At 45.1% G+C, this 25,941-nt stretch overlaps 2 protein-coding genes across 16 annotated transcripts; one reads left to right on the top strand and one right to left on the bottom strand.

Annotated features, from left to right (window-relative positions):
• The first annotated feature begins 245 nt into the window (after positions 1–245).
• CSRNP2 (cysteine and serine rich nuclear protein 2) lies at positions 246–15,750 on the top strand. 7 transcript variants are annotated; one of them, XM_004429028.3, is made up of 5 exons: positions 246–505; positions 5,764–6,000; positions 7,006–7,265; positions 10,446–10,742; positions 12,322–15,750. In XM_004429028.3, the coding sequence occupies exons 2-5, from the start codon at positions 5,850–5,852 to the stop codon at positions 13,237–13,239; spliced, it is 1,626 nt and encodes a 541-aa protein (XP_004429085.1). In that variant the 5' UTR covers positions 246–505; positions 5,764–5,849; the 3' UTR covers positions 13,240–15,750. The 7 variants fall into 7 exon arrangements, with proteins under 7 accessions (XP_004429085.1, XP_004429086.1, XP_014641949.1 ...); XM_004429029.3 differs by lacking the exon at positions 246–505 and adding an exon at positions 512–614; XM_014786463.2 differs by lacking the exon at positions 246–505 and adding an exon at positions 644–5,533.
• A 486-nt stretch (positions 15,751–16,236) lies between these two features.
• On the bottom strand, positions 16,237–23,840 carry LETMD1 (LETM1 domain containing 1). Of its 9 annotated transcripts, none has more exons than XM_087442404.1 (9): positions 23,682–23,837; positions 22,965–23,116; positions 21,264–21,379; positions 20,566–20,648; positions 19,167–19,353; positions 18,942–19,043; positions 18,684–18,780; positions 18,181–18,277; positions 16,237–17,244 (listed from the first exon to the last, which is right to left on the bottom strand). In XM_087442404.1, the coding sequence occupies exons 1-9, from the start codon at positions 23,801–23,803 to the stop codon at positions 17,238–17,240; spliced, it is 963 nt and encodes a 320-aa protein (XP_087298530.1). In that variant the 5' UTR covers positions 23,804–23,837; the 3' UTR covers positions 16,237–17,237. The 9 variants fall into 9 exon arrangements, with proteins under 9 accessions (XP_087298530.1, XP_087298534.1, XP_004429084.1 ...); XM_087442408.1 differs by having other exon boundaries at positions 16,237–17,216; positions 18,684–18,836; XM_004429027.3 differs by having other exon boundaries at positions 18,684–18,836; positions 23,682–23,836.
• Positions 23,841–25,941: the final 2,101 nt, after the last annotated feature.

The following is a 25,941-nucleotide window of genomic DNA, read 5'->3' on the forward strand; positions in this document are numbered from 1 at the left end:
CCCCCTCTTCCTCTTCAAAAGGCTGCAGCGGCGCTAAACTCGCTTTCCCAGGGTCCGCTGCATCAGAGACATCGCTTCCTGAGCTTGCTCGCAGGCGAGTTTCTGCTTTGCGCCGGTCGCCGCCTCCAACTCCCGGCATGCCGGTGGGAGTGGGGCCCGCACGTAGACTCCATTTCCCAGCCTGCCCCGGGGCTCGGGCAGGACGTGCCGGCGCCTATAAGAGCCAGAGCGCTGCAGCCGGAGCCTATTGTTAGCCGGAGCCGGGGCGGTTCTGGGCGGCTGCTGCCAGGGGCGCCCGAGTTGCTGGAGCTGCCCGCCCTCCGCCTCCTGCCGGCCGACCTGCCCACCCGCCTTCCCTCCGCGCCCTGCCGCCCTGGGAACTCCCCGACCGTCGCCGCGGGCCTGGGAGTCGCTCTCTCCTCCTTCCTTCCCACCCGGGGTAGGGCGGCGGCGGCAGCGGGGGCGGCAGAGACCATCACGGGAGGAGGCAGCTGCGGCGGGGCCGGTAATGGGCCTGGGGGTGCGGGGCGGAGGGTGCCGCCTCGTCCTTTCTCGGGATCGGCCCTCGGGCGGCTGTGGAGGAGTGGTCAACCCTGAGCCGCGCGGATGGAGGGGTCAGAAATGAGGGAGGCTCGGACGGGAGCGGTCGGGGGGCGGGGAGCCAGGGCGCCGCTGGGAAGGGAAAGAGTCGGGAGAAGCGTGGGAGCGAGGGGCACGGAGGACGCGGGCCCAGACTGCGGGGGCAGCTCGAGGGAGACCGATGGGCGGCTTGGAAGCCGGCAGGATTGCGGATGAGGGCTGAGTTCGGAATGGAGTGGAGATGATGTAGGATGGAGGGAAGTGAAGGAAGGGGAGGGGGAATAGAGGAAAATGTGGGAGGAGTGGTTGGGAATTTGTGAGTAGCAGGCAGGAAGGGATGGGAATGCTGGGCAGGGGCTGCAGACGATTGGAATGAGCGGGAAGGTTAGCAGGAATCAGAGAGAAATGGGCCGGCAGCTGACGAGTTCGGGGGGGTGTCCATTAAGGGGAACTGGTGACTTCACATGTCCTTTCAGCTCAGGTTCCTGATGTCTCCCATTTTTCTGGCGTTGTGTGGGAAAACGAAAGCATCACTTGCCCTGGTTCCTAGCTTGATTTTTTTCACAGGCCCAAACACGCAGCTGACTGCCATCCATCCCTTTTAGTGCCATGGTCTTGATTCATCCTTTTAGAGGGGTTTAGAGAGGCAGTGTGACACACAAACCGTTCTTCAATATGAAATGTTAGAAGTTATCCCCGAGAGACACAGTGTCCCCTTGTCCTGCTGTTTTCAGTTCAAGGTAAATCTATAGTTGATTCAGATTTTCCTTTTCTTTACTGACTTTCCATCTTGCAAATCTCCAAAGCCAGGAGGATGTTGGTGTGTGCCAGAGTTATAAATGACTGAATATCCTTGAGTTAATGGTTCCTGCAGCATCATGTTCCAGTTCTCCCACAAAGATCTTGTGTCCTCCATATGACGGTAGTTTAGACATGGAAACCCAGATTCTAACCTTGTGTCAGTGAATGGGTAAAAACCAGGGAGTGAGGGTTGGCGGGGGCTTCCTCGAAATACTTGGTTTAAACAGGATGTTTTCTTTTTTTTTTTTGTGAGGAAGATCAGCCCTGAGCTAACATCCATGCTAATCCTCCTCTTTTTGCTGAGGAATACTGGCTCTGAGCTAACATCCACTGCCAATCCTCCTCCTTTTTTTCCCCACAGCCCTAGTAGACAGTTGTATGTCATAGTTGCACATCCTTCTAGCTGCTGTATGTGGGACGCGGCCTCAGCATGGCCGGAGAAGTGGTGCGTCGGTGCGTGCCCAGGATCTGAACCCCGGGCCGCCAGTAGCTGAACCCAGACCCCCAGTAGCGGAGTGTGTGCACTTAACCGTTAAGCCACGGGGCCGGCCCCTAAACAGGATGTTTTCACTTGAGCGCTTTATAAGTTCATGATCCTGGTAATCACAAGGACACATGGATCCACGAAATTCATAGTATTTGAGAATCAACCACGTCTTATAAAAGGAGAAAGGACAGGTCATTTTATTCAGGTTTATCGTAACACTTAGCAGCAAGCCTTCCTTCCTCTAACCCAGCTACAGATGGTAGCCCTCATGATCTTACTAGAGATTCTGGTCCCTTGACCTTTAGCAGAAGGTTGAGTTCCAGTTGAGTGGAGAAGCTTTCTCCTGTGAGATGTACCTTGTCTTATTATTTTGGACTCATTTAAGAGAGAGGCTTTTATTACCTAAACTTTGCAAATATATTCTGCATCCACAAAAAGGGGGGTGGGGGCAGTCCCTCTTTTGCTAGTCTCACATATGCTGGTTTTTTGTGTTTGGGGTTATTGAAGGAATCCTCACAGGCCTGAAAAGGCTTAATTTAGTACTAAAATACACATATGCTGTAGATCTATTTTATTTGGTGCTGGCCTAATATCTTCTATGTACTGTGGATCTGAATTATTTCACATACCTTTGGGAAATGTTCAACTAGAAACACTTGAGAAAAGACTGTAAGGCATATAGCCAGAAAGTGTCAGCTGACCTTTCATTTTACTGGCGTTTAAAAGCTTTTATAGAGGTTTGCATTATTTTCTCCAAAAGCATTTGTTGTCTGAGTTGGTCATTTTGAGAGTTAACTGTTAGTTATGTCCTGTATCGCCAGTCTCACCTGGATTATTGCTGTAAGGGTTTAAGTGCTGGGAGTATAATTTATAAGTGTTTCTCTTGAACAAAAGCATTGATCATCTGCCACTGAATGGTTGAGCGAGGTGGGAATGACTGATTTCTAATTATGGTTTGAAAGGAAGTTGATTTGATAAATTGGGAAGTGCGGAACCTATTCTAGTTGTTGCTGTTGCAAAGAAAGATCTCTTCAGGCCACTGTGGAAGTGGGTGGAGGTTTCTTGGTGCCCAGTGAACGTCTTTATCTAACAAGTCACGTTCACACCAGAGAGTTGGACAAGGAGAGCTGCGTTGAAATTTAAACTTATTTTGGTTGTCAGGACAGAATTGATGATTTTGTTTTGTTTTGTTGATAATAGATAAAGGAGTTACTGTCAGAGAAAGTGTGATGTTAACAGATCCTGGGTAGGGTGAAGAGAGCGTGCACATTATTTACATATATAGCCATAGATTATTCTCAGGCATGTTAAAGAAAATTTTTTTCTCCTAGGTTTCACATCTTTTTTCTTTCTTACCTACCTCCTGTCATTGCCCAGAAACCACTATTCTAGACGTGGAAGTGGGGAAGACATAGAAAAAAGGGTGAAGGAGACTGGAACAAGCAGCCAGCAATCCTTGCTGCACCAGAGTGCACAGAAAGTAACCCGAAGACAAATGATAGCCCTGAGGGCAGCTGGGTTGACACAGTGGAGAATTTTGATAATAAAGATGGTTTTGGACCAGACCCAACCTCATGCAGGTCTTAAAGAGAAATATTCAAAGGGAACCTGTACTACCAGAAGCAGCGGGACAGCCGAGGAAAGAACCGGAGTGCACGTTTGCTTCTGATCATAAATCCCTGAGTGCTTCCAGGCTGAGGAAAAAGCTACTCTTCTAGTAGCAACACTAATGGACCTCAGTTAAAACTGAAGCTGGACTTACGCCCTTTCTCAGAAAGCAGATTTTTAGCTCAGTCTGAGTTCTCATGTGGTTGATAAGGTTTTTAAGTGGGGAGGAAAAATTAAATTTAGTGGTCAACTTTTTTTTTTTTTTTTTTTTTTTTGCTGAGGAAGAGTCACCGTGAGCTAACATCTGTGCCAGTCTTCCTCTATTTTGTATGTGGATTGCCAGCACAGCATGGCCACTGACGAGTGGTATAGGTCTGCACCCAGGAACCAAACCCAGGCCACTGAAGCAGAGCACGCCGAACTTAACCACTAGGCCACGGGGCTGGCCCCTATTCTTATTTTTTTAATCCCATCCACATAAGCACTCAATTGCAAAGCTTCCCCTCCCACCCCAATAATAGAATGGAATGAGAAATTTGTTAATTAATAGATATCTTTAAACCTAGCTGAAATCTTAACCCATAAAAAGTCCTTGGCTCTCTCCATTCTTTCTTACCATGTCCTAGGAATGTGACCTCTGATGGTAAGATCAGTAACCTGAAGAACAGAATTGATACTTAGGGCTCATTTTTAAATTTAATTACAATTCTTATCAAATACTTGATTATTTTTTTCCTCCCTGGCCAAATTTATTTCAGGAATGTGCTTGTCTGAGACCTATGATGGCTGAGGTTTCTTAAGTACATCTTGTGACTTGAATGCAGAATTTGGATGAGATCTGGATAGATAGATTAGGAAATATCTTTTCTAAAGTACTTATTAGGTCTGGTTGACTATGTAGAATCCTTCCAAGAGACACAGTCCAGAAAAACAGCTCTGTAGCCGGCATCTCTTGACACCACAGTATATTCTGGTAGCTGCTCTGCAGTAATGCAGCCCTGTCTTTCTGGGCAGTGTTGTTATTCCTGCTGCATAATTAGCAACTAGTGAGATCATAGTCTGGGGAGATTCTGGCATTACTGAGGCAAAGCAGGGAGGTTCGTATCATCACATGTGGCTCTGGCTCTGACAGCATTTCTGCCGAGCAGATTCATATCCTTGGGAATTTAAGTCCAAAGACGGAGAAGGAGAAAGATGCGCACCTGGAAAATGGACTATCCCAGACTCCTTCCTTGGTTGTGTGACAGCATGTTGAAAACGCTGCCTCCCATATTGATGTAACCAGAGTAAAGTGTCACTTCTTTTGCTATGTGTTTTCCCCTTGCTCATCTCTTTACAGAGGGCAAAGATTGTAAAGCTAAGTTTTCCTTGCACAAAGGATGTGGATAGACCAGCCAAGCCCTATTTTTGGAGCAGTATGAGATTGGGAGAGATTCTGGGTTTTGAAGCCAGAGCAGATTCTAATCTTCAGTCCATTCTTTAGAACCAAGTTTGACCTTTTTAGGAGCCTGGTGAGACACTTTACATTTGTGAAGATCTGGATAAAGCATTTCCCTGGCTGCTGATGTACTCTGAAATTGAGAGCCTAGAACGGTATTTCCCAAAGCGTGTTCCAAAGATTATTTGCCCCCTAAAATACTCTGGAAAACAAAGGGTTCCATAATCAGGTGTGTGAAACTCTGTATTCTGTGTTTTCTCCTGTCCTTCATCATGCTCATTAGTGGATTAAAAGCCTCTAACAGATCTTCCCATAAGCATTTTGTACACTATTTTGACACAGCAGTCCTATTTCCATGTAAAAGCTATTAATATCCATGGAACTAGTTTATTTAATATATACACTTTGGGAAATGCCAAGCTATATTTTCACTAGGAAAAATAATTGGATCTAGTCTAGGTTTAGGCACAGCTTAATTCTGCCTTTGATCCCCAGTCCCTCCTACTGGCCCCTTGTAGAGCTCTCCTGTGTGATCAGAAGAGCAGCCACTGTTATCCCGGGGCTAATGAAGCCTAGAGCCCAGCTGGCTTGGAACCAGAGGCCTTCACTCCACTGGGAAGGTGCTGTTGTTACTCATCTCATTATTCTAAGAGGGACTGAGCCTAAGGGGCTGAGGGGAAATAAAAGTAGAATGTTGGCTGGAATCAGTAGAGAAATGACCTAGTCTTGAGAGACCGGACATCAGTGCTAGCTCATGGGCTTACTTTCTTCAGTTGGAGAGCCATGTATATAGACTTGGGAGGGGTCTGTCTGAGGACAGGAATGCTGATTCCTCTTTTCCCCTGGGCAGAATCCTAATGCACCTGGCTAACTGGTGGTGAGCAGGGGCTTTGGGGCCAACGTGGTGGGCTCCCCAAGAAAACCCCTTTGAAACCAATGGATGCATTCACGGGCTCGGGTCTCAAGAGGAAGTTTGATGATGTGGATGTGGGCTCCTCAGTTTCCAACTCAGATGATGAGATCTCCAGCAGTGACAGTGCTGACAGCTGTGACAGCCTCAATCCTCCCACAACTGCCAGCTTCACACGTGAGTGAGCCGCTTCCTCCCCGCCCACACTCACAGCCCCTGAGCTTCAGAGCCCATTGCAGCTCTTGAAACAGCTGCTTCTGTCCAGTTAGGGGATTTGCCCTTAATCATAACCTTTCCCACTCTTAGCTCAACCTTGCTCTTTGGAGGACCTCATTGCTTTCATATCCTAGACTTAAGTCTGATATATTCTAGCTGATTTTACTTGTACTATGGTTTGTGAGTTTGTGGACAACTGGGGCAACTCCAGATTTCTTAATTCTCATGGCTCAGTTAGTTTCTTGGAAAGAACTTCTGATACTATAGATCAGGGGTTGCCTGTGGGCCGATATGGCTCACTGCCTGTTTTTGTAAATAAAGTTTATTGGAACACAGCCACACCCATTGTCTGCTTGCTTTCATGCTAAAATGGCAGAGTTGAGTAGCTGCAACAGAGCCCTCATGGCCTGCAAAGCCTAAAATATTTACCATCTGGCCCTTTACAGAAGAAGTTTGCTATCTCCTGCTATACAACACTGTCTAGTAGAATTTTCTGTTATGATAGAAATGTTCTATATCTGCACCATCCACTATGGTAGCCATTAGCTATATGTGGCTATTGAGCACTTGAAATGTGATTAGTGTAACTGAGGAGCTGAGTTTTACATTTTATTTCATTTTAATTAACTTAAATTTAAATTGCCACAGGTGGCTAGTAGCTGCTGTACAGGACAGTGAAGCTATATAGATTGTTATATCTTGAAAGGTTTACCTAGAGATCCTCTTCCCAGCTGATGTCTAAAAATAGATTTTGTGGTCATCTGTTTGGGCGAAGTCAATCTGGAGGCAGTGGTGTGGACCAGCGTTCAGGGTCCCTTCCACCTGTGCATTTATGGTTTGAGAATTAGGTCTCTAGGTACAGGGAGCACCTTTAGAGAAGAGCTGAGAGGCAAGATGGATGAGAAAGAACAAGTTCCCCAAACCGGCCATCTCGGGGTTAGTAAACCTGCTGTGTTCCCTTCTCAGCCACATCCATCCTGAAGCGGCAGAAGCAGTTGCGGAGGAAGAATGTGCGCTTTGACCAGGTGACTGTATACTACTTTGCCCGGCGCCAGGGCTTCACCAGTGTGCCCAGCCAGGGTGGTAGCTCTCTGGGCATGGCCCAGCGCCATAACTCTGTGCGCAGCTATACGCTCTGTGAGTTTGCTCAAGAGCAGGAGGTGAATCATCGGGAGATTCTTCGTGAGCACCTGAAGGAGGAGAAACTCCACGCCAAGAAGATGAAGGTGCCTAAGAGGTCTGGGGTCTGGGCTGTCCCATGTGCCAAGATGAAGTGAAAACCATCTAGGTCTATTGGTTTTTTTTTTTTTAGTTTGATTATTGCCCTTGGCATGTCAAGATTCCAAGTCTTTCTAATGAGAAGTCTCAGATCTGGAATCAGATCTTAGTCAGAGACACCGTTCTTTCTGTCTCTGGTGGGGAGTCTACCAGAGATAGCAAAACGGCTTCCCAAGAATTCCCTACCCTCGCCCTCTAAAAAAACCAAATTTGTTAAAAGTTTAAAATGCAAATACCTGAAGATATTCAAGCCTGCCACCCCTTGAACCTGAGGAAGCACAGTGTTTCAGTTTCTCATCAACACAGATCTGAAAGGATCCTACTGTTTCTATAACCCCCATCGCCTCTAGGTGATAATCTTTTAGGTGTAAACAACAGCATTAACAAATCGGTATTTCGATTGGTATAACACTGTGCCTGCCGTCCATCTGATGCCGCATCAGCCCCTCAAGTATAGAAGGAAAGCAGGGCTGGAAGAAGACCCATCTCAGGTGGCTCTTCATAGCTACCCATTTGCTCTCTTAGCACTGCTTGGCACTCCAGTTTGCACCAGTCCACAAAAATTTCCCCCCAAATTCCTAGTTCCAAATTTGGAGAACACTGCTTTAGGCCTGGCCAGCTTCCTTGTGGGCCCAGAGCTGACCCATATTAAAACAGGTGGCTGCATTATTTCCAGAATGTGGTAGCATTGGAAAACTGGTGGCCGAGGATGTAGGCTAACTAAATCTCATTCCTTTCTCCCTTTGAGAGCTATGTCTGCTTCCCTTAGCCCACTCCTAAAGCCTTACACCTGTTTTTCTAACTAGAATGACATTCAGGCTTCCCTTCTGTCTGAGGAATTCCATCACTGATCCTATCACCTTCCTGCTGTTATAGCAACAGCTGGGCAAATAAACACTTGTTCTCATCATTTGCAGTGAAGGCCTTCTTCCCTTTCGCTAGAAGAAACCCCTCTCCTAAATCTGGTAGAGGAATGACCTGTCAAAACAGGATGCCATCCTGTTCCGTGGCCTCTCTCATAGGAGGTCTGGGGACAAGGCCAGGCAAACTCGAGGCTGAGATACAGGATTCCTACTTACTAGCAGACTGGGTGAGCAGCAGCAATAGTGACATCTAATACATCTTTCTAGGTCAAGAGAAAACCCTTCCTTTGCCCTTCCTAGGTCCAGTTTACTCTTAGAAATTTTTCCTGTCTTTCACACTCTATAAAGGCAGTTGGTCTCAAAAATATATATTTTGCGTCTCCCATATGTCATCTAATATTTGTTTTCCTTTTGGGCTACCACCAAAAAAAAAAGCAGCTTGTGCTCTGCAGCTTTAGTTACCTATAATTTTTCTAATACTTTTTAAAATTTTTTGACTTTTATCCGTATGAAATTTATTATTATGAATAGTATGAATTGGGAATCTAATAACTATTTTTTTCAGAAGAATATCCAGTTGTCCCAATACCATTTAATGATTAGAAGATTCTTTTTCTCAGTGATTTGAAATGCCGCCTCTATCATGATTATATTAAATTCTCATAGCTACATGGGTTTCTTTCTATTGCCTCTCATCTCTTTCCTTTGAGAGGATGGCAGGAGGACAGGTGATTAGAAGGAGGCCAACCCTGGTGAAATAGACAGGAGCAATCCTAACGTCTGCAGAAAGACCCCTGGTCGTTGGCCTGCTGGGAACAGAAATAATAGAGAGAAACCCCAGAAGGACCACTTTATTTCTCTTCTCATTTCTCTGCCACCTCCCCCAAAACAAACAGAAAAACAGGTGTGCAGCTTATGACCCGGGTCTGTTGCATCACATCTCTCCCAGGAGCTGTTCCTTTACCAGCACTACTCTGTGGCTGTCTGATGAAATAAGCCAAACCCCCCAGAAGCTTGGCTTTCATCCTGCTAGTAGCTTCCAGAGCCCTGGGGATTATGAGGCCTCATTTTCTTTACTTGGATTCTCTAGTGAGTTTTCAAAACTCATTCAGCCACAGATAGTCTTTAACCCGTCCCTCCACTAAGATTCCCTTTCTCGGCTCGCTATCCCTCTTAGCCCAGAGCCCAGATTTCTGCCTGTAGATATTACACTTGGTATTATATAATGCACCCTACCTCACATTACAACTTCTCTTTAAAATCAAATGAAAAAGGATTGGAAAGGAGAAAGAATACATTTCTTCCGGCTGTGGGTTGGAAGCGAAGGCTTTCTTTGATAGCCATTAATAATTTGCTCATCTTTTTCTCCTCCCAATAAAATGAAGCCCTTCTGTGTAGCCACAGGCAGTCGTTCACACTGGGGATTCCAGTTCACTGACAAAGACGTGGGAGGCTTGTGCTATACTTTAATGTACTCTTCTCCCCAGAAGTGGTTTTGGATCCTTTGGGGTGCCAATTGAAGGGTGTTTTGCAAGGTTATCTATAGGATAACCAAGGATATGTCCAGCCATTGTTGAACTGCCCCCTGTGTTAGAAGGCAACTCAGCTAAAGTCAAGGGACACAAGTCTAGGAATGGAGGGTATATTTGTGGGAACAGATTATCTTCTAGGAGGGAAGATAAGACAGAGGTTTTGAGAAACTTTGATCTAGAAAGGTGATGTCCCTTGTGTTGACAAGGTTTTTTTTTTTTTTTTTTTTTTAAAGATTTATTTATTTTTTTTCCCCCCAAAGCCCCAGTAAGTAGTTGTATGTCATAGCTGCACATCCTTCTAGTTGCTGTATGTGGGACGCGGCCTCAGCATGGCCGGAGAAGCGGTACGTTGGTGTGCGCCCGGGATCTGAACCCGGGCTGCCAGCAGTGGAGCACGCGCACTTAACCGCTAAGCCACGGGGCTGGCCCGACAAGGTTTTAGAGCTGCATAAATCTTATCTTTCTGTTATAGATTTATTCTCTTGACCTACACTATCCAATGTGGTAGCCACTAGCCACATGTGGCTATTTATACTTAATTAAAAAATGCAGTTTCTCAGTTGCATTTACAGTGTTCAGCAGCCCCATGTGCTAGTGGCTACTATATTAGATAGCACGGATATTTCCATTGTTGCAGAAAGTTCAGGTGGACAGTGCTGCTGTAGATGCTCACTGAGGAGGCTCATGCTGATAATGCTCTGGAAGCTAAGCTTTCCTTCCTGTCTCTTGGCAGCTGACCAAGAATGGGACAGTGGAGTCGGTGGAGGCTGATGGCCTGACACTGGATGATGTTTCAGATGAAGATATTGATGTGGAAAATGTGGAGGTGGATGATTACTTCTTCCTGCAGCCTCTACCCACTAAACGGCGACGGGCCCTGCTGAGGGCTTCTGGGGTCCACCGCATTGATGCTGAAGAGAAGCAAGAACTTCGAGCCATCCGCCTGTCTCGGGAAGAGTGTGGTTGTGACTGTCGACTATACTGTGACCCAGAAGCGTGTGCCTGTAGCCAAGCTGGGATTAAATGCCAGGTCAGTCTAACTTGGCCTGAGATGGTATATCTACACCAGAGTCAGGGGGATGTGGTGTGGGTGCCAATGAACATGGGAGCCTGTCCGTCCATGGGTAGACTGCCCATGACTCTGAACACTCCCCAGTTCCACAGCCCTCCTCCACCAACAAAGAAGACAAACATGACAGGATTCCTAGGCTGTGGAGATACTGATGATCTTTTCTGTGTTTTACACCTCAGAAGTGATAAGCAGCAGCTGTCAGCAAATGGAGGCACAGGGGTTAGTAAGTTTAACATTTAGTAGCTGTTCTCTAAATACGGACTGATTCCTTAAGATAAAAGGAAGCAGAGAAATGAGGTAAGCCTTTAGATTTTATCTCGCCAACACCAACTTCACAGTACCTCTACTCCAATTTCGCAAAAATCAAAACAGTTCTCGGATCCTGTAATTCAGGATCAGACTTGGCCTGGGAGAGCCTAAATCCATAGTGTCCCAGAAGATAGAAAGCATCATTCCGTAGCTGGCCTTCTGACAAGGGACAGTTTGGAAGACACAGCTCGATTGAAAATAGCAGTACTCTCCCAAAGAATGCAATTTATCTGGAACCTGTATACTGAGGGTGTGGTTGCTAAGTCCTTGTAGTTGAACTTATTCTAACGAACCTTTTCCTTCTTATTTTTAGGTAGGTATCAAATAGCTGTAGCAGATCTGGCCAGATACTGCTTTTCAGAATCAAGTCTCATAATGAATCAGGGTGTTGTATACAGACTTGAGAAGAGTCCTAAGAATTGGACTGTCCTAAGAACTGAATTGGAGAGTTCTTTAAGTTGATATCGTAGGAATGTATTGTGTATTTGTACATACTTAGTAGCTTACTTGTGTTTTTAATTTTATTTTTGGTATGTGTTTTTTTTTTTTTTTTCCTTTTTGGGATCCAAAAGGGAGATAAAGAGGTAGAAAGCATCTCCTTTCTAGATAGCCCTGGTCTGTAAGTTGATTATCTTGGTAACTGCTTCAGAACCAAACTGGTCAACCATCAAGGGAAAACGAAGCAGGTAGTGAAAAGCTGGCCGTTATTTTGTTTGAACCTTCATTATAGCACCTTAGCAAACGAGGACACTTTTGCTTAGTCTCCCCAGAATGTATTGCTTTGGACTAGCTAGATCTTCTACTTCCTTTCTCATGCCTGTCACCAGGTAAGTTCTGGAAAAGTCTCTGGGGCCCATAAATTTCTTCTACTCTGAGAACTGTCAGCATTCAGAGAGGTATCTCTGGACTTTTTAACTGGAAGGGCCCTTTGACATGATTTTTGTCTACTTTTTGTTTAGAAAAGGAAACCAAAGCCCTAGAGAGATAAATGACTTTCTTGAGGTCACACTGCTAATTATCAGCTGCACTGGAATTAAAACACAAGCGGTGTGATAACTACCGTCTAGTGCTCTGTGAGCTCACGCTGCATGTTATGTTTTGAATTGGTTGTTTCTCTTATAAGAAGACCTCAAATTCCAACTGCCTGTGTTTGCCAGCTGATGTCTCCTGTCTCCATTGTTAAATCTGTTGGGCTCATCTTGCCTCAACCTCCTTGTCCCCTCGTCAGGTGGATCGCATGTCCTTTCCCTGTGGCTGCTCCCGTGATGGCTGTGGGAACATGGCTGGGCGCATTGAATTTAATCCAATCCGGGTCCGGACTCATTACCTTCACACCATTATGAAGCTGGAGCTAGAAAGCAAGCGGCAGGTTAGCCGCCCGCCAGCCCCAGACGAGGAGCCCTCGCCCACTGCCAGCTGCAGCCTGACAGGAGCCCAGGGCTCTGAGACACAGGACTTCCAGGAGTTCATTGCTGAGAACGAGACAGCAGTGATGCACCTGCAGAGTGCAGAGGAACTGGAGCGGCTCAAGGCGGAGGAAGACTCCAGCGGCTCCAGCGCCAGCCTGGACTCCAGCATTGAGAGCCTGGGTGTGTGCATCCTGGAGGAGCCCCTGGCTGTTCCTGAAGAGCTGTGCCCAGGCCTGACAGCCCCCATTCTCATCCAGGCTCAGCTGCCCCCAGGCTCCTCTGTCTTATGTTTTGCCGAGAACTCAGACCATCCAACTGCCTCAGCAGTGAACAACCCATCCTACTTGAACAGTGGGCCCCTGGTCTATTATCAGGTGGAGCAGAGGCCAGTCCTGGGGGTGAAAGGAGAGCCTAGTACAGAAGAAGTCCCACCCTCTTTCCCCAAGGAGAAGGACCTGAATGTCTTCTCTCTCCCGGTTACCTCACTGGTGGCTTGTAGCCCCACAGACCCAGCTGCCCTCTGTAAATCAGAGGGAGGGAAAACATCTACTCTAGAAGCACTAGTGCCCGAAGACCCTGAGGAGCCCGAGAATGAAGACTTCCGCCCCTCTTGGTCCCCCTCAAACCTCCCCTTCCGCACGGACAATGAAGAGGGCTGTGTGGTGGAGAAGACCTCACAGCAGAGCGAGGACCAGCCCCCTGAGGATTCTTCCCTAGAACTCCCTTTGGCAGTGTGACCCGGGGATGGAGAATCTGCCTCTTCCCCATTCTCTATTTATTCCCTTATTTTATCTAACACCATTTCAAAACAAAACTGTAGAAGCAGCTGCTGCTCCCATGTTATTTTACTGGGGTCTTTGGGGAATGGGTGGGAAAGGATTGTTTGTACAAGTATTTTTTGAAGGGTGAACAGAATCAAGGAGACCAGCCCCAGCTTGATCTGGGGATGGAGTCCTGGGCAGAGGAGGCTGCACAGTGCCGAACTCTGAGCTTTCTGGGCCATTGGAACAAAGGATGAGGATCTCACAGGAGAAGCTGGGTATCTATGTAGGGACCAGAACACAACAATTTGAACAGCGTGGCAAAGCCCCTTTTCCTCTCCTGGGCTCCAGGCAGGTAGAAGCTCATTGTTCTCTGTGGTTACTCTGATATCCCATTTTGGTGGATCATAATAATACGGTTGGAAATGTCACCTGGTTGAATCTAGAGGAAGGGATAGAAGGGTTTCTGCTTCTGTACAAAACCTCCAGGATTTATCAAAATTTAACCATCCTTCCCCAGCCCCCTATTTGATAAATAAGTTAATATTTGACATGTTTGGTGTTTTCTGACCTATTCCCCACACTGGGGATTCCTGGTCTGTAACTTGAATTGTTTCTTTCATATGTTCTTAGGTACTAGAGTTAAACTTGCCTATTTGTCTTTTTTTTTTTTCCCTCCATCCTTTTTCTTTTGAAGAAACAGAGCTAGATTGGCTGGGGATGTGGTACAAAGAGCCTGAGTCTTCTGTGTGTGTCAGGCAGCGTCAAGCTGGGGCTCACACATCCACAGGAGGCGTGTTTGGAACATTAACTGTTCAAAGGAGGCAGCAGGAACAGGCTGCTGTCTGGAAAGAAGATGACTTTATTTGTGCCATGCTTGCTTTTTCATACCCCCCCTCCCCCCCACTTTGGGAGATTTGAGCTTTAAAGGAAAGTAGGATGTGGCAATCCAAGGTCACCCACTAGGTTTTGTTCTTTTCCCCTGTATCTACCCTCGTGGTCCTTGGCTGTACAGGGTTAGAGGGTCCTTATGTGATTCCAGTTCACCCCCAAAAACTGCAGATGTTTATTGGACCCTCCATCTTGATATATAAAAATTGGAAGTCAAACCAATTCTTAAATGCTACTACAACGCCCAGGTTCCAAAGAATTCAAGTTCTGATTATAAGCTTGGAGGTCTACAGAGTGGGATACCTACTTTATCCGGGGGGATACAGTTCCTGTTCCTCTTACGTCCAGCTTATGTTCCAGGATGTGCTCCACTGAACACCACTGAATTCTTTTTATTGGCAAAGTTATCTCTGCCTCTGTTTTAACATGGAGGCAGTCAGGAGCAAAACACTCTTGTTCTCTAGCATCCTCTACACCATGCTTCACTTCTGGTGTGGTTTATTAACCAGGGAAAAACAAAGTGAAAACCTTTTTTTTTTTGATGGGGGAGATAACTGTTCCTACTTATCTTGCTCATAAAGCCTTGTAGGATATTAAGGTCCTAGTGTCTTAATGCAAGCTTCATGTATGTCACAGCAGCATTTCACCTATAAATCCCTAAACTGAGCCTGAAAGGCCTTGTACTTAACACAGGTACATCTTTTAATCCATTCTGCCTCTCCTGTTAATTCCCGTTTTTGCTTGGTTTTACTTTTTTGCAGGGGAGTTCTTAATTAAGTACATAGGTCCTTAACTCTCCCCATCCTCTAGCCTCACAAGACAGAGTTGAGAGTCTTAAGTACCAGAGATCTAGATGCTATCCCAAACTGAGCCACATACCCCCACCTTAGATGGGTCCCCTCAAATACAAGACTGAAGCTTTACTGGGAATTTGACTCTATGGAGAAGAGTCTTTCTGCAAGTTTGTGTTGGAAGGAGAGGGTGAGCTCTATACATTCCCTCCTTAGGAAGGCTCCAGCCTAACTGAGGAAGTGAATTCCAGCTGCTCAATAAGAGACACGTTAGCCTTTGGGATCAAACCAAGAATCTGAATATCAAACTCATTGCCAACTCCCAAGATATTTGATTTTTCTGAAAAACTAGTTTCCTAATCTAAGTCTATCCCTTCATTAACTCTACAATTCTGACTCACACTGATCCCAAGCTTTTAAATGCTAAATACTGACATTTAGCATTAACTGTCTTGTCAAGCAAAGGGCCTTTTCTACAACCTCGTCCATCTCGTTTCTGGTGCTACCTGAGTTGGACAGAATTATAGCTCGTGGTTGCTAGAAAAGCGAGGCCTCTGATCACAGAAGCAGATAGCTTCAATCCTGCTCAGTCTAGGCCTAGAGGAAAGAAATGACTCATTGCAACTCTTATTATTTTCCAATTTCCTTTCTCACATACTGTACACAGGTAGTATTTTCAATGTGAATCCAAAGCTTGTCTGGTTCTCTGAAAACAATTTTTTTTTTTTGCCTTTTAGGTCTTTTACATTGTGATAATGCTGTATTTAAAGAGAATATTTAAATGTAATATTAAAGAAATATTCAAAAGAAATGTGTGTTATTCTTTATCTTGGCAGGCCACAATTCAGTTACTTGTTAGAGAAAGGATGCTTCCCCAGCATTGTATATAAAACTAATTAGGTCAGTTAGGGATTAATGTTAACAAAAGAAATGTTTTATGGTAGAAAAATAGAACATTCTCTTTGGAGCCGCAAGAGCTTGACTTGCATCATCTGCCCTTGTGCACTTCTTAGGCTGAGGCAGGGCTTGACCCTGCCCCGTTGGAACGTTCCCTTTCTGTAGTCCCTACTCTTGGGGCCCCTTTTCTAATTCCGTTACTTTATATACATGTGTGAAATTCTCTATTCCTAGTCACCATCTTAAAATCCAGCAAGAGGATCAACGTCAAATCACTTCCTTCATAACTTCCATCCCATCAGAAGGTTCTATTCCAACCAATTATCTCCCCATTAGTTAGGTTATGTGAATCTTATAAAAGGAGACTTAGCAAAATGATTAGAGTATGCATAAGTAATTTCCAGCAACTGGTTTCAGGCAGTCTTTACTTGGGTTCAAAAACAGTGCTTCATGCATTTACAATAAATTACTACGGGTCACTGATATACACAGACAAAAGCTAAACCCAACTTACTATCTCGATGCAGACCTCTCCTGGTCTCCAGGGCTGGGCAGTAATTAGTACCTTACAGGTTGGATCCAGGGCCCAAAGAAGGCAGCCACTATCAGTTACAGTTGGATTGCTGCAACACAGTGGAGGTAGCAAAGAGTTTAAGATTCACAGGGGCTGTAGCACAGCCCAGAAATTAAGACAAGGGGAGTGAACCTGTAAACATTGGGAAGGGGTCAAGAAGCGCTTGTATTTCCGTTTATCTATTCCATGAGAATGTTCCCATAAGTTATTCACTAAAAAAAAAAAAAAAGCGTTCAAAGAGAGTGGTTAGCTCAGTGAGGAGGACAAAAAAAAAAATCCCTATTTTTGGTCAGATCAAACCAAAAGAGGAGCATCAAAGCAGTTGCATGGACGTAAATGTGCCAGTTTAACGAGTCCTTTCCCCTTACAAGCCAGACACTGTCTTTCACAAAAATGTGGCTGTAAAGAATACGGCAGTGGATAAGTCCTAAGCCAAATAAGGATTCCCACCTGGGGCAAAGGCTCACTTCCTGGGATCTGAACTTAAAACATCACAGTAAGTGCTCAGTACAGAGGCTGCTGCCAGCTCCAGCTAATTCTGAGGAAGCTGGGGTGACACCTCACATGGGCCACCCCTGGGAACAGGGTTTGTTTCAGTTCCGGCTCCCACGTGGGTACCACACTGTGAAGCCTGTGGCACCTGCTCCTCTGCCTCCCACACACCTAACAGTGCACACACTTTTGCTGACAAGTGCTGTTTGGTCCCACGCTGCTGTACTATGTGACTGCAGGACAATGCCATCCGCTCCATGTCCACTCAGCGCCTTGTCCCAATGTAGTTGGTGGAAAGCAGGACCACGTTGTGTAGCAAAAGGGACAGCTCAGCTTCTGAAAACACCATCAATGTTAATGGTTTGGCCAGGGAACTGTTTGCCTTCTAAGTACCTTGGTGTATAGGGTTGATGCTAGAGGCACGGAGCCAAGTGCAGAGAGGTGTGACATCAAGAGACTATTGTTCTCAAAGTTCCCCTGCTTCGTTCCAGTCCCTGCGTGTATACCTTCCTCTCCTTCCACTGTATATTCATATCTACTCATTCTCATTTCTTGATTCTCACGTGATGGCAGCAGAAAATTCCGAGATGGTAATGGTACTAAACACCATTGTCACCCTTGGGATTCTTCTGATAGAAGATGGTGCTCCAAGGACGTTTCTCAGTTCCAAGGAGATTAGTCGGCCTACCCTCATATTCACAGGCTTAGAAACATCAAGGCCCAGCCAAAGGTTCCAGACAGGAGAGTCACAGGCCTAACCCACCCCAGATACTTTTTGTTTAGCCAATTGAGTGATTTTGTTTTGAATCTGAATGCCTTTAGTCTAGTGCTTCTCAACTGGGACAATTCTGCTCTCCCTTCCCACAGGAGATCTGGCAATGTCTGGAGACATTTTTGGTTGTCAGTACTGTGGCAAGGGGGTGCTACTGGCATCTAGTGGGTAGAGGCCAGGGACATCACTAAACATCCTATAATGCACAGGACAGCCCCCCACAACAAAGCATCAATAGTGCTGAGGTTGAGAAACTCTGCTTCAGACTAGCTTGCACTCACTCTCACGCTCCCACAATCCCCACTACTCCCTCTCGTCTTGCACAGTCTGCTTCATTACTTACCTACTCCCTGTAGGCAAGTGAGTTTGTGCCCTTTCAATTAGACATATATGCTAGATAAGGATGTCACAGTGCTTAATAATTAACTCCAAAATAATCTTAGAATAAAATACAAAAATGATTTGGATTTTAGTGGCATAAGCCTAGGGATTTGTCTTACCTTTCAGGCTGCAGGAAATCTGCAGCCATTCTCCCAGCCAAGTTCGACACCTCTCTTCGGCAACGTGGGTAGAATTCAGGCCACGAAGATAACAAGCCTGTATCACTCAAAAGAGAAACAGTCCTTAATAATCACAGAGCAGGTATGCCAAGGAAGTGTAAATCCACAAACAATCCAAAATCTCCTTCAAATAAGTTACAACCTCATCCCCACAAGAAACCTTTCAAGATGGCAATCTGAATTATGATGGACAAGATGATAAGCAAAAAAGCCTACTTAATCTAAAACAGTGCTTTTTGAAAGGACAGAAGAAAAGAAACATAAACCAAAATTACTATAGGGAATTCCTTCCCATGAGTTAAGTTCACTGAGGAAAAAAAGACATAGAAATGAGGTGAGAGAAGGAAGACTTTAGGCTTTGCTACACCAAGCAAGACAAGGAGCTCTCTGTAAGCTCAAAAGCCCACCAAAGACTGAAGGTGATATTGCAATCAAGCTCTTACCGATTTTACTTCCTGAGCAGTCAGCTGGCCAATCCCTAGCTTTGCCAAAGCCTTGTCCAGTTGGTGAATCACAGTGGTATGAGTCTTTAAACGGTGTCTCAACAAGAGAGGAGGCAGATAAGGTGTGAGAAGCATGGCTCGACTCAAGGCTTTCTGTGACACAACAATACAGGAGGAGAAAGCCAACACAGTATTACCACAAGCAAACACCTGCAGCCAGGTGAGGCTGTGGAAAAGAGAAAGCCTCAAAGTGCTCACCATTTGCCAAGCATGGAGTTGGTTCATGCCCAGAGGATAGTTAGAGAAACAGTTTCTCAGAGCCAGGATATCATGTATTGCTGGGTGGGTACCATGCTGTATCTTGGGAGAGGTAAGAGATTGGTAGATGTTAGGAAGGTCCTGGCTAGCCCTCCTACCTAGTTGGAGTGCAAACTGGATCTAACAAGATTCCTAGTTTGTAGGAAGAGTTAACTGGAGGAATACCTTGGTGCACAGCTCTGTCATATGCCACCGGAGTCCTGCATCAGAAATGAGAGGGATAACCCTTTCTAAATAATAAAGGATTTCTGGGTGGGACTGCTTTCGGAGAGCATGATAGATATCTAAGAAATCAATTTGTTGCTTTGGGGTCCAGAAATGTCGGATCAGAAGTTGCCTAGGAAACAGGTACCTGAAAGGAAAGGGAATCACAAAGTCACTCGCTGAAACTGGCATCTTTCAAAGTGAGCTAAGAAAGTATTTAGCAGACACGAATACTAACTAGGAAGAGGAGATGGAGACACTATTTCCTTACCTCACTGTTCTTTTCTGTGAATGAGTCTCAGACCAAGGTTTAAAGATACACTGAAGCACAACTTCAAGAAACATTACTGAGGTTATGTGAAAGGAAGCAGTAGCAGAACAGCCTCGCATGCAGCAATCAGATAAAATGACTCCTTTTGAACTAAAGCATGTGAAGAACATATTTGGGACAGAGTTGGAGAGAGCTGCAGACAGAGCCAGACACTGTGTGTGATGATAACCTCAAACTGTAGCACAGGCTTTACAGGTATGCAAAACAGAAGAGGCAAATTTGTTTTTTAATTCATGTCCTTACACGTGTGGCAGTTTAAAAACATAGCCACAAATTCTCTGGCACTGATCTTATTAAGAAGTGAGGTCTGTCTGCCCCTTTTTAAAATCTGGGTGACTGATTCAACCAACAGAAGAGAGCAGAAGTGAGTCTTTGTGACCTCCAAGGCTAGGTTATAAAAGGCCATGCAGATTCCTATTTGCTGGAACACTCACTCTTGGAGCCCTGAGTTGCCATCTAAGAAGTCCCACTACCTTGAGGCCACCATATTCCAGAGGCCATGTGTAGGCAGTCTGGGTGACAGTTCTAGTCTTCCAGCCATCCCTGCTAAGGCACCAGACATGAGTGACCTTAGACCATCCAGACTAGTCCACTCACCAGCTAAATATCACTAAGGGACCCCTATCAACACCACACAGAAGAGAAAACTCAGTCATCCACCTAAGCCCTGCCCACATTCCTGACCACAAAATCAAGAAAATGGTGGTGGTTTTAAGCTATCAAGTTTTGAGGTTGTTACACAGCAATCAGGGAGTGGGTTGCTGCCTCTCAAGGATGATGGAAAAGGTCATTATCTTATTTCACAGGGGCAGCTAAGAGATACGGAGAGTTTAGACCACCTATACCTACAGCTGTCCCAGTAACTCAGATGTTACTGAGTGGCTTTCATGAACCTTGGGCTAACTGGAGTGGAAGTTTGATAACCTGTGCCTTGCTTCTGAAATGGAAAAGTTCTTCTTAAAATAATTTGTGATTTGAAAAAAATCTATTTATCTTCAATATGCTGGGAAGATAGAAATCTGTACTCACATTAGCAAGAAGACCAGGTAGTTGGCAAAGGGTGGAATGGAAATAATACCTAGGAAAAGACACTTGGTGACGTCTCGACGGAACTAAGCAGAAATAAACACAGATGCAGTTTTAACCCAAGTGAGTTCTTAATACAATGGACAATCCCTCCACCCCACTGTGCAGTAAACTTCTATCGCAGGCCAGAAAAGGATCAAGGTTATTTCTCTCTATCTCTAGTTGGTAAGTTCCCTGAGGACAGAGCCCTGATTTGTTCACTTTTGCATCCCAAATAATTTCTAGTATAGGGCCTGATATTATACCAAATCCCTCAGGGAATTTCTTCTGATATAGAGAACAGGTCCTAGATTCTTACTCTCAGCTTCAAAACTACCCATCAAGTCACCACCAAATACTACTTTCCTGCTGCATTTTGGATCTTTGCAGATTTTTATATGTTCAGAAACGAATTGGATTTTAGTGTTCACAACTTTGATTCAGAAAGTGTGCCAGAAACTCTACGGAGCTCTGCTATGGAGGGCTACAGCACTGAACGAACCCATTCTGACAAACAATCCAATGTTCTCATTTCGTTCAATACTTTGATCTCACGGCAAAGGGATCAGTGGTGAACAAGACAGGAAAGAAAAAAACTTGAGATCTTGGTGAACTTTAATTCCCTCACCATGAACTTTTGGATATCTGCCCCTGGCCCATACCTGTCTCAAATGCTCCATCTCCCGGTATGAAAGTTGATGAAACTTTATATTGTGCTTCCACATATTTGTCTTTATTCTTCTAGCCTTTTTGGCATCAGCCCATAACATCTGCAATCCTGCCTCATTAAAGTAGAGGACAGAGTGTGATGTTATCCCAGTTTGAATCTTACCACAGCTTCCTACTCCATGTTCACCCACAACACACACATGTCCCTCCCAACACGACTCAAAATCAAAGCTTTAAACTAGGTCACTTGAAACTCTTGTCAGGCCAACCTATATCTCTTTTTTCATCCTTTTCTCCCCCAGCACATCACCTCTCTTCCAGTTACGGTGGCCTTCTGTGATCTACTATGGAATGGTCTCCCTCTTCTGGTCCATTACTCACTCTCTTTTTAAAATAAAAATTCAAAGCTCCCTAACTTCAGGAAATCATGCTCAATAAACCTTATGTATTCTCTGACCACATATTAACTTATCTCCTTCCTAGAACACTTTTATAATGACTGTAATTCAATGTATTTCTAGGATTGCATTTTTCTCTCCATGAGAATTCTTACATTTACCTAGGACTTCAGTTTTTAAAAATGCTTTCATATTTATGAATGAAATGATATAATGTCTAGGCTGGTTTCAAAATAATACAGAAGGCAAGTGTATAAATGAAACAAAATTGGTGGCCATGAGTTGATAATTGTTGAAGTGAGGTTAAGTACATGGAAATTCATTATATTATTCTCTCTACTTTCATGTATGTTTAAAATTTTCCATAATAAAAGGCGTAAAAGCAAACCAACTAAAATGCTTTCAAATCCTTTTCTCATTTGATCCTAATTATAAACCTGGGAGCAGACAAAGCACCCATTCTTTTCTCCACTTTACAGATTTTGCAATTCCATGAAGCTAGTAACAATTATGATAATATCCTGAGCTGACAATGTGGTACTTTATTGTAATTAGTGTTATGATAAAAGTATAGAGTATAATAATAGTAAAGCTACACTTATTGAGCACTTACTGTGAATCAGGCCCTAAGTACTTTATGTGTATTGATTTATTTAATCCTCACAACCATGTAGTCAATAGGCAGGTTCTATTATCCCCATTTTACAGATGAGAAAATCAAGAGACAGAGAGGTTAAGGAACTAGTTCAATCACACAGCCAGTGACAAGCTGGGATTTGAACCCTGGCAGTCTGGCTCCCGACTGGACACCTGACACTATACTATCTCCTAGTAACTAGCAAAGCTCTTATTTGAACTGAAACATTCACAAACCAAGTATCTATGTAGTGCTATTTCCACACCACACTACCCAGCATAGATCTGTGACAAGCATTAAACCACATTTTCTTATGGTCCAAGTCAACTGATAAATCAGAAGGCAGGTCTGTGCAGCCATAGATCCCTGCCCTTGTGCATGACAAAGAATTTCTACTACAGTCAGATGTGTGGTTAAGAAAAGTATAAAAATACCTATATTCTGCCTGGATGTTGTCAGAAGTTGTTTCTCATAATACCCTTCTAGAAACATCCTCAAGTGCTAACTTATAAGAGTTAGTTTAATGCTCAAGCATTTATGAAACAGAAGACATCCTAGCTCACACTCCCAGACCAGAACCTGCCAACGATCTTACTTCTAGCTCTCTAACATTGCCCAAGAGCTGATTCAAGGGCTTTCTATTTTAGTTTTGTTTTTACCTTTCATGAAGATTGTGTACAGGACATAGAAGCGGGGGAAATGACGACCCAAGAAACGATGGTATTTCCCATTAATCACTTTTGTCTTTGTCACCACATAAGAGATCAAGTTCTTCATCTCTGCCCTTGGAGAAAGGTGAAGCTTTGCAGACCTACAAGGAAGATCAAAGAGACTATCTGGGAATCAGTCCTGGAAGCCCCTTCACACCTGGGGTCCGTAATGTAAAACACTCAGCCTCAGAGAATGTACGCTAAGACCTGACACTTCTGAAATCCAAGGAAGGTCTTGGGATCAAGAAGAGATAAGCAATCAGACTGACAAGAAAAGATCAGGCAGACGAAAGGCCAGGCAGGAAGGGATGTCGCAGAGCCGCACGAGTCTGGAGAGAGCGCACAGCCCGAGGGACAATTGGAGTGGCAGGCTAAGGCCAGAGAGGCGGGGTCCAGGTAAGGAGCGGTAAAACCGGAGCTGAAGATGGGAGGCTGAAAGATGAGCTCAGGTCAGCGGGGAATTCAGACAATACGGGGCACTGAGAATTGAGAGGGTCAGGAAGCCAGGTCACTAGCGGGGATCGGAGTGCGAATTCTGAGCAGAAGAATAAAAATCCCGGGGCCGGGGCGTGGAACCCTGAGAATTAAGAGGCAGCATGCAGACAAGGCTGAGACACTGGAAGGGCCTGAACGCCAAAAGTGCTTTTCTCTCTCCAGTTCCCTCACCGAGGGGGCCCCCCGGCCAGGCCAGAGCGACCAAGTTGCAGCCTCCGGGTGACATAAAGTCCAGGGGTGACCGCCGACCCCCACACAGCGGCCCGAGCCCATAACGCCCTGGAAAGCGCCATCTTCACAGCGAGGGAGGGGGAGAGGAGAAGAGGTCGCCTTCGGGTCAATGTTCACCTTACGGCACGTTCTTTCGACAACGCATGCGCCTTTCCTGAGAGCTGATTGGTAACCATAGAGGCGAAAGAAGGACCAGGATTGGACGCAGCCAGTACTTCCTGGTTTAAAGGCGCCGGAAGCGGGGTATCCCCGGGGGAGCGGGTCATAGGCCAGTGGTTGGGTTTGTGGTCTTGAGAACGTGCCCTCTTTGAGGGCCTAGTGACCCCGCTCTATTCCCTAGGGCCTCAGGGCTTCCTAGTGCTGCCCTTGCCCTCTCTCCGTAGCCCGGGCTCCGGGGCCTGGACGCGGGGGGTGTCAATTTGGCAGTGCCTGGGGCCACGGCGCCTCCTGCGGGCTGGGAGGACCCGCGGCGCCCTCTAGTGCTGGCGGCCTGACCGGGCCGGGGACTGTCCTCTGCCAGTCACGGTCCGGCGGCGGAGGTTGGAGGCCTGGGAGCGGCCCCTGTGCGGACCAAATCCGCTTTTTCCTTCTGTCTGCGATTCCCAAACTAGGTTTGTGGGAAAATGTCTTTCGTTAAACGCCTCCTGAAGACCCCGCGCGAGCCTCAACTTAAATGTCACTTTTCTGTGACGCTTTCTGTGACCAAAAGGACACACTTCTGTCGTTTCTCCCATCACCCTGTGTATTTTCCTTATAGCTCTTACCGCTTACATTGTTTATACATTTGTTTCCTTGTTTGGCCGGCTCCCTACCCCAAAGACTAGGTGCCATGCCTGGCTCATAGTGGGTGCTGGATAAACATTTTTTAATAAATTAATACCTGAAATAGGGAATGAGTCCCAGAAGTGGCACTTGGGCTGCCTCCAAGAGTTAACAGTCCTCTTGAGTACATCTGAATATTAACCCCCCATGGAGGGTAGTAGAAAGAGAGTCCTATTCGGAAACAGGGGATCTAGATTCAGATATGAGCACTGCCATTTCCTTAACTGTGTATGTGACCTTGGAGACATAAACTGAGTTTATTTCCTCTATAATAGTGCTTGTTTTATAAGAGTTTTGTGACGATCCAAGAAGAAAATGGGCGTGAAAGCTCCGTGTCTGTATAACACTTAATGGGTCACAGAGCTTTCTGTTAGCATAGGCCGTTTATGATTGTGCCAGTCGCGTAGTCAGAGGAAAAGTTCTGTTAAGTGGGTGGATCTCTGTGAGTGTTAGGTGGATGGGGTGGGCGGGATAGAAAATTGACTAAAACATTATCTCTGTCTTTAGGCAATTTCTAAGTCCTCTCAACTACGATGTATTTCTCAAGAATGTTCAGCTGTAAAATTCTAGAACACTCCGGGAAAGAAGAAGTCTTTCTATGCTAAGAAACACTGGCCTTTCAGTTCTGTTGTAGGCCAAACAACTTTATGCCCCTGGGCTTTTGCACATGTTGCTCTTTGCTTGGAATTTCTTCCTTCTTCCTTCCCTTTCTCCTAGCTTGTCTTTCAGGTTCAGCTGAAATGGTGACAATAGCTAACATTTATCGAGCAGGTACTATGTGCCATCATTGTTCTTTGTGCTTTATGAGTATTAGGTCATTTAGTTCTTACTACAGATTCATGAGGCGAATACTACTGTTAGCTCCAGTTTATGAGGAAAGTGAGGTTAAGTAACCTCCTCAAGATATGAGTCAGGATTCGAACCCAGACATACTGGCACATGAATTACTGCTGCACTGTATATAAACAGCACTGTTATAGGAAACTCTTTGTTAATCTCACTGACTTAGGTTCCCCTGTTACTCATCTTGTGGCTAGCTGTACTTATCTTTCATAGTACTTAAAATCATAATTAGCTGTGGTACATTTAATGACTGTCTTACCTATGGAATTCTAAGCTCACTGTATTTTTAGTTCCTAGGACAGTGCCTGACACACGAGAGGCACTCATTAAATATTTATTAAATCAGTAAATATATACCTGAATATAAGGTGATATATTTCCTCTTAAAATAATTCCTCAGAAAGGAGGTTGTCTTATATTTTGTGTTCTTATAAAGTCTCCTATTATAGTCCATGAAGTCTGATTTTTTTAAATATAATATTTGTTTTGAATCAGAGTACTGTTTGGGGAAGATGCAGCCTGAAATAACCTCAAT

This window comes from Ceratotherium simum, chromosome 17, assembly GCF_057802395.1.
Source record: "Ceratotherium simum simum isolate JZ-2026a chromosome 17, ASM5780239v1, whole genome shotgun sequence".
Lineage (NCBI taxonomy): Eukaryota > Metazoa > Chordata > Mammalia > Perissodactyla > Rhinocerotidae > Ceratotherium > Ceratotherium simum.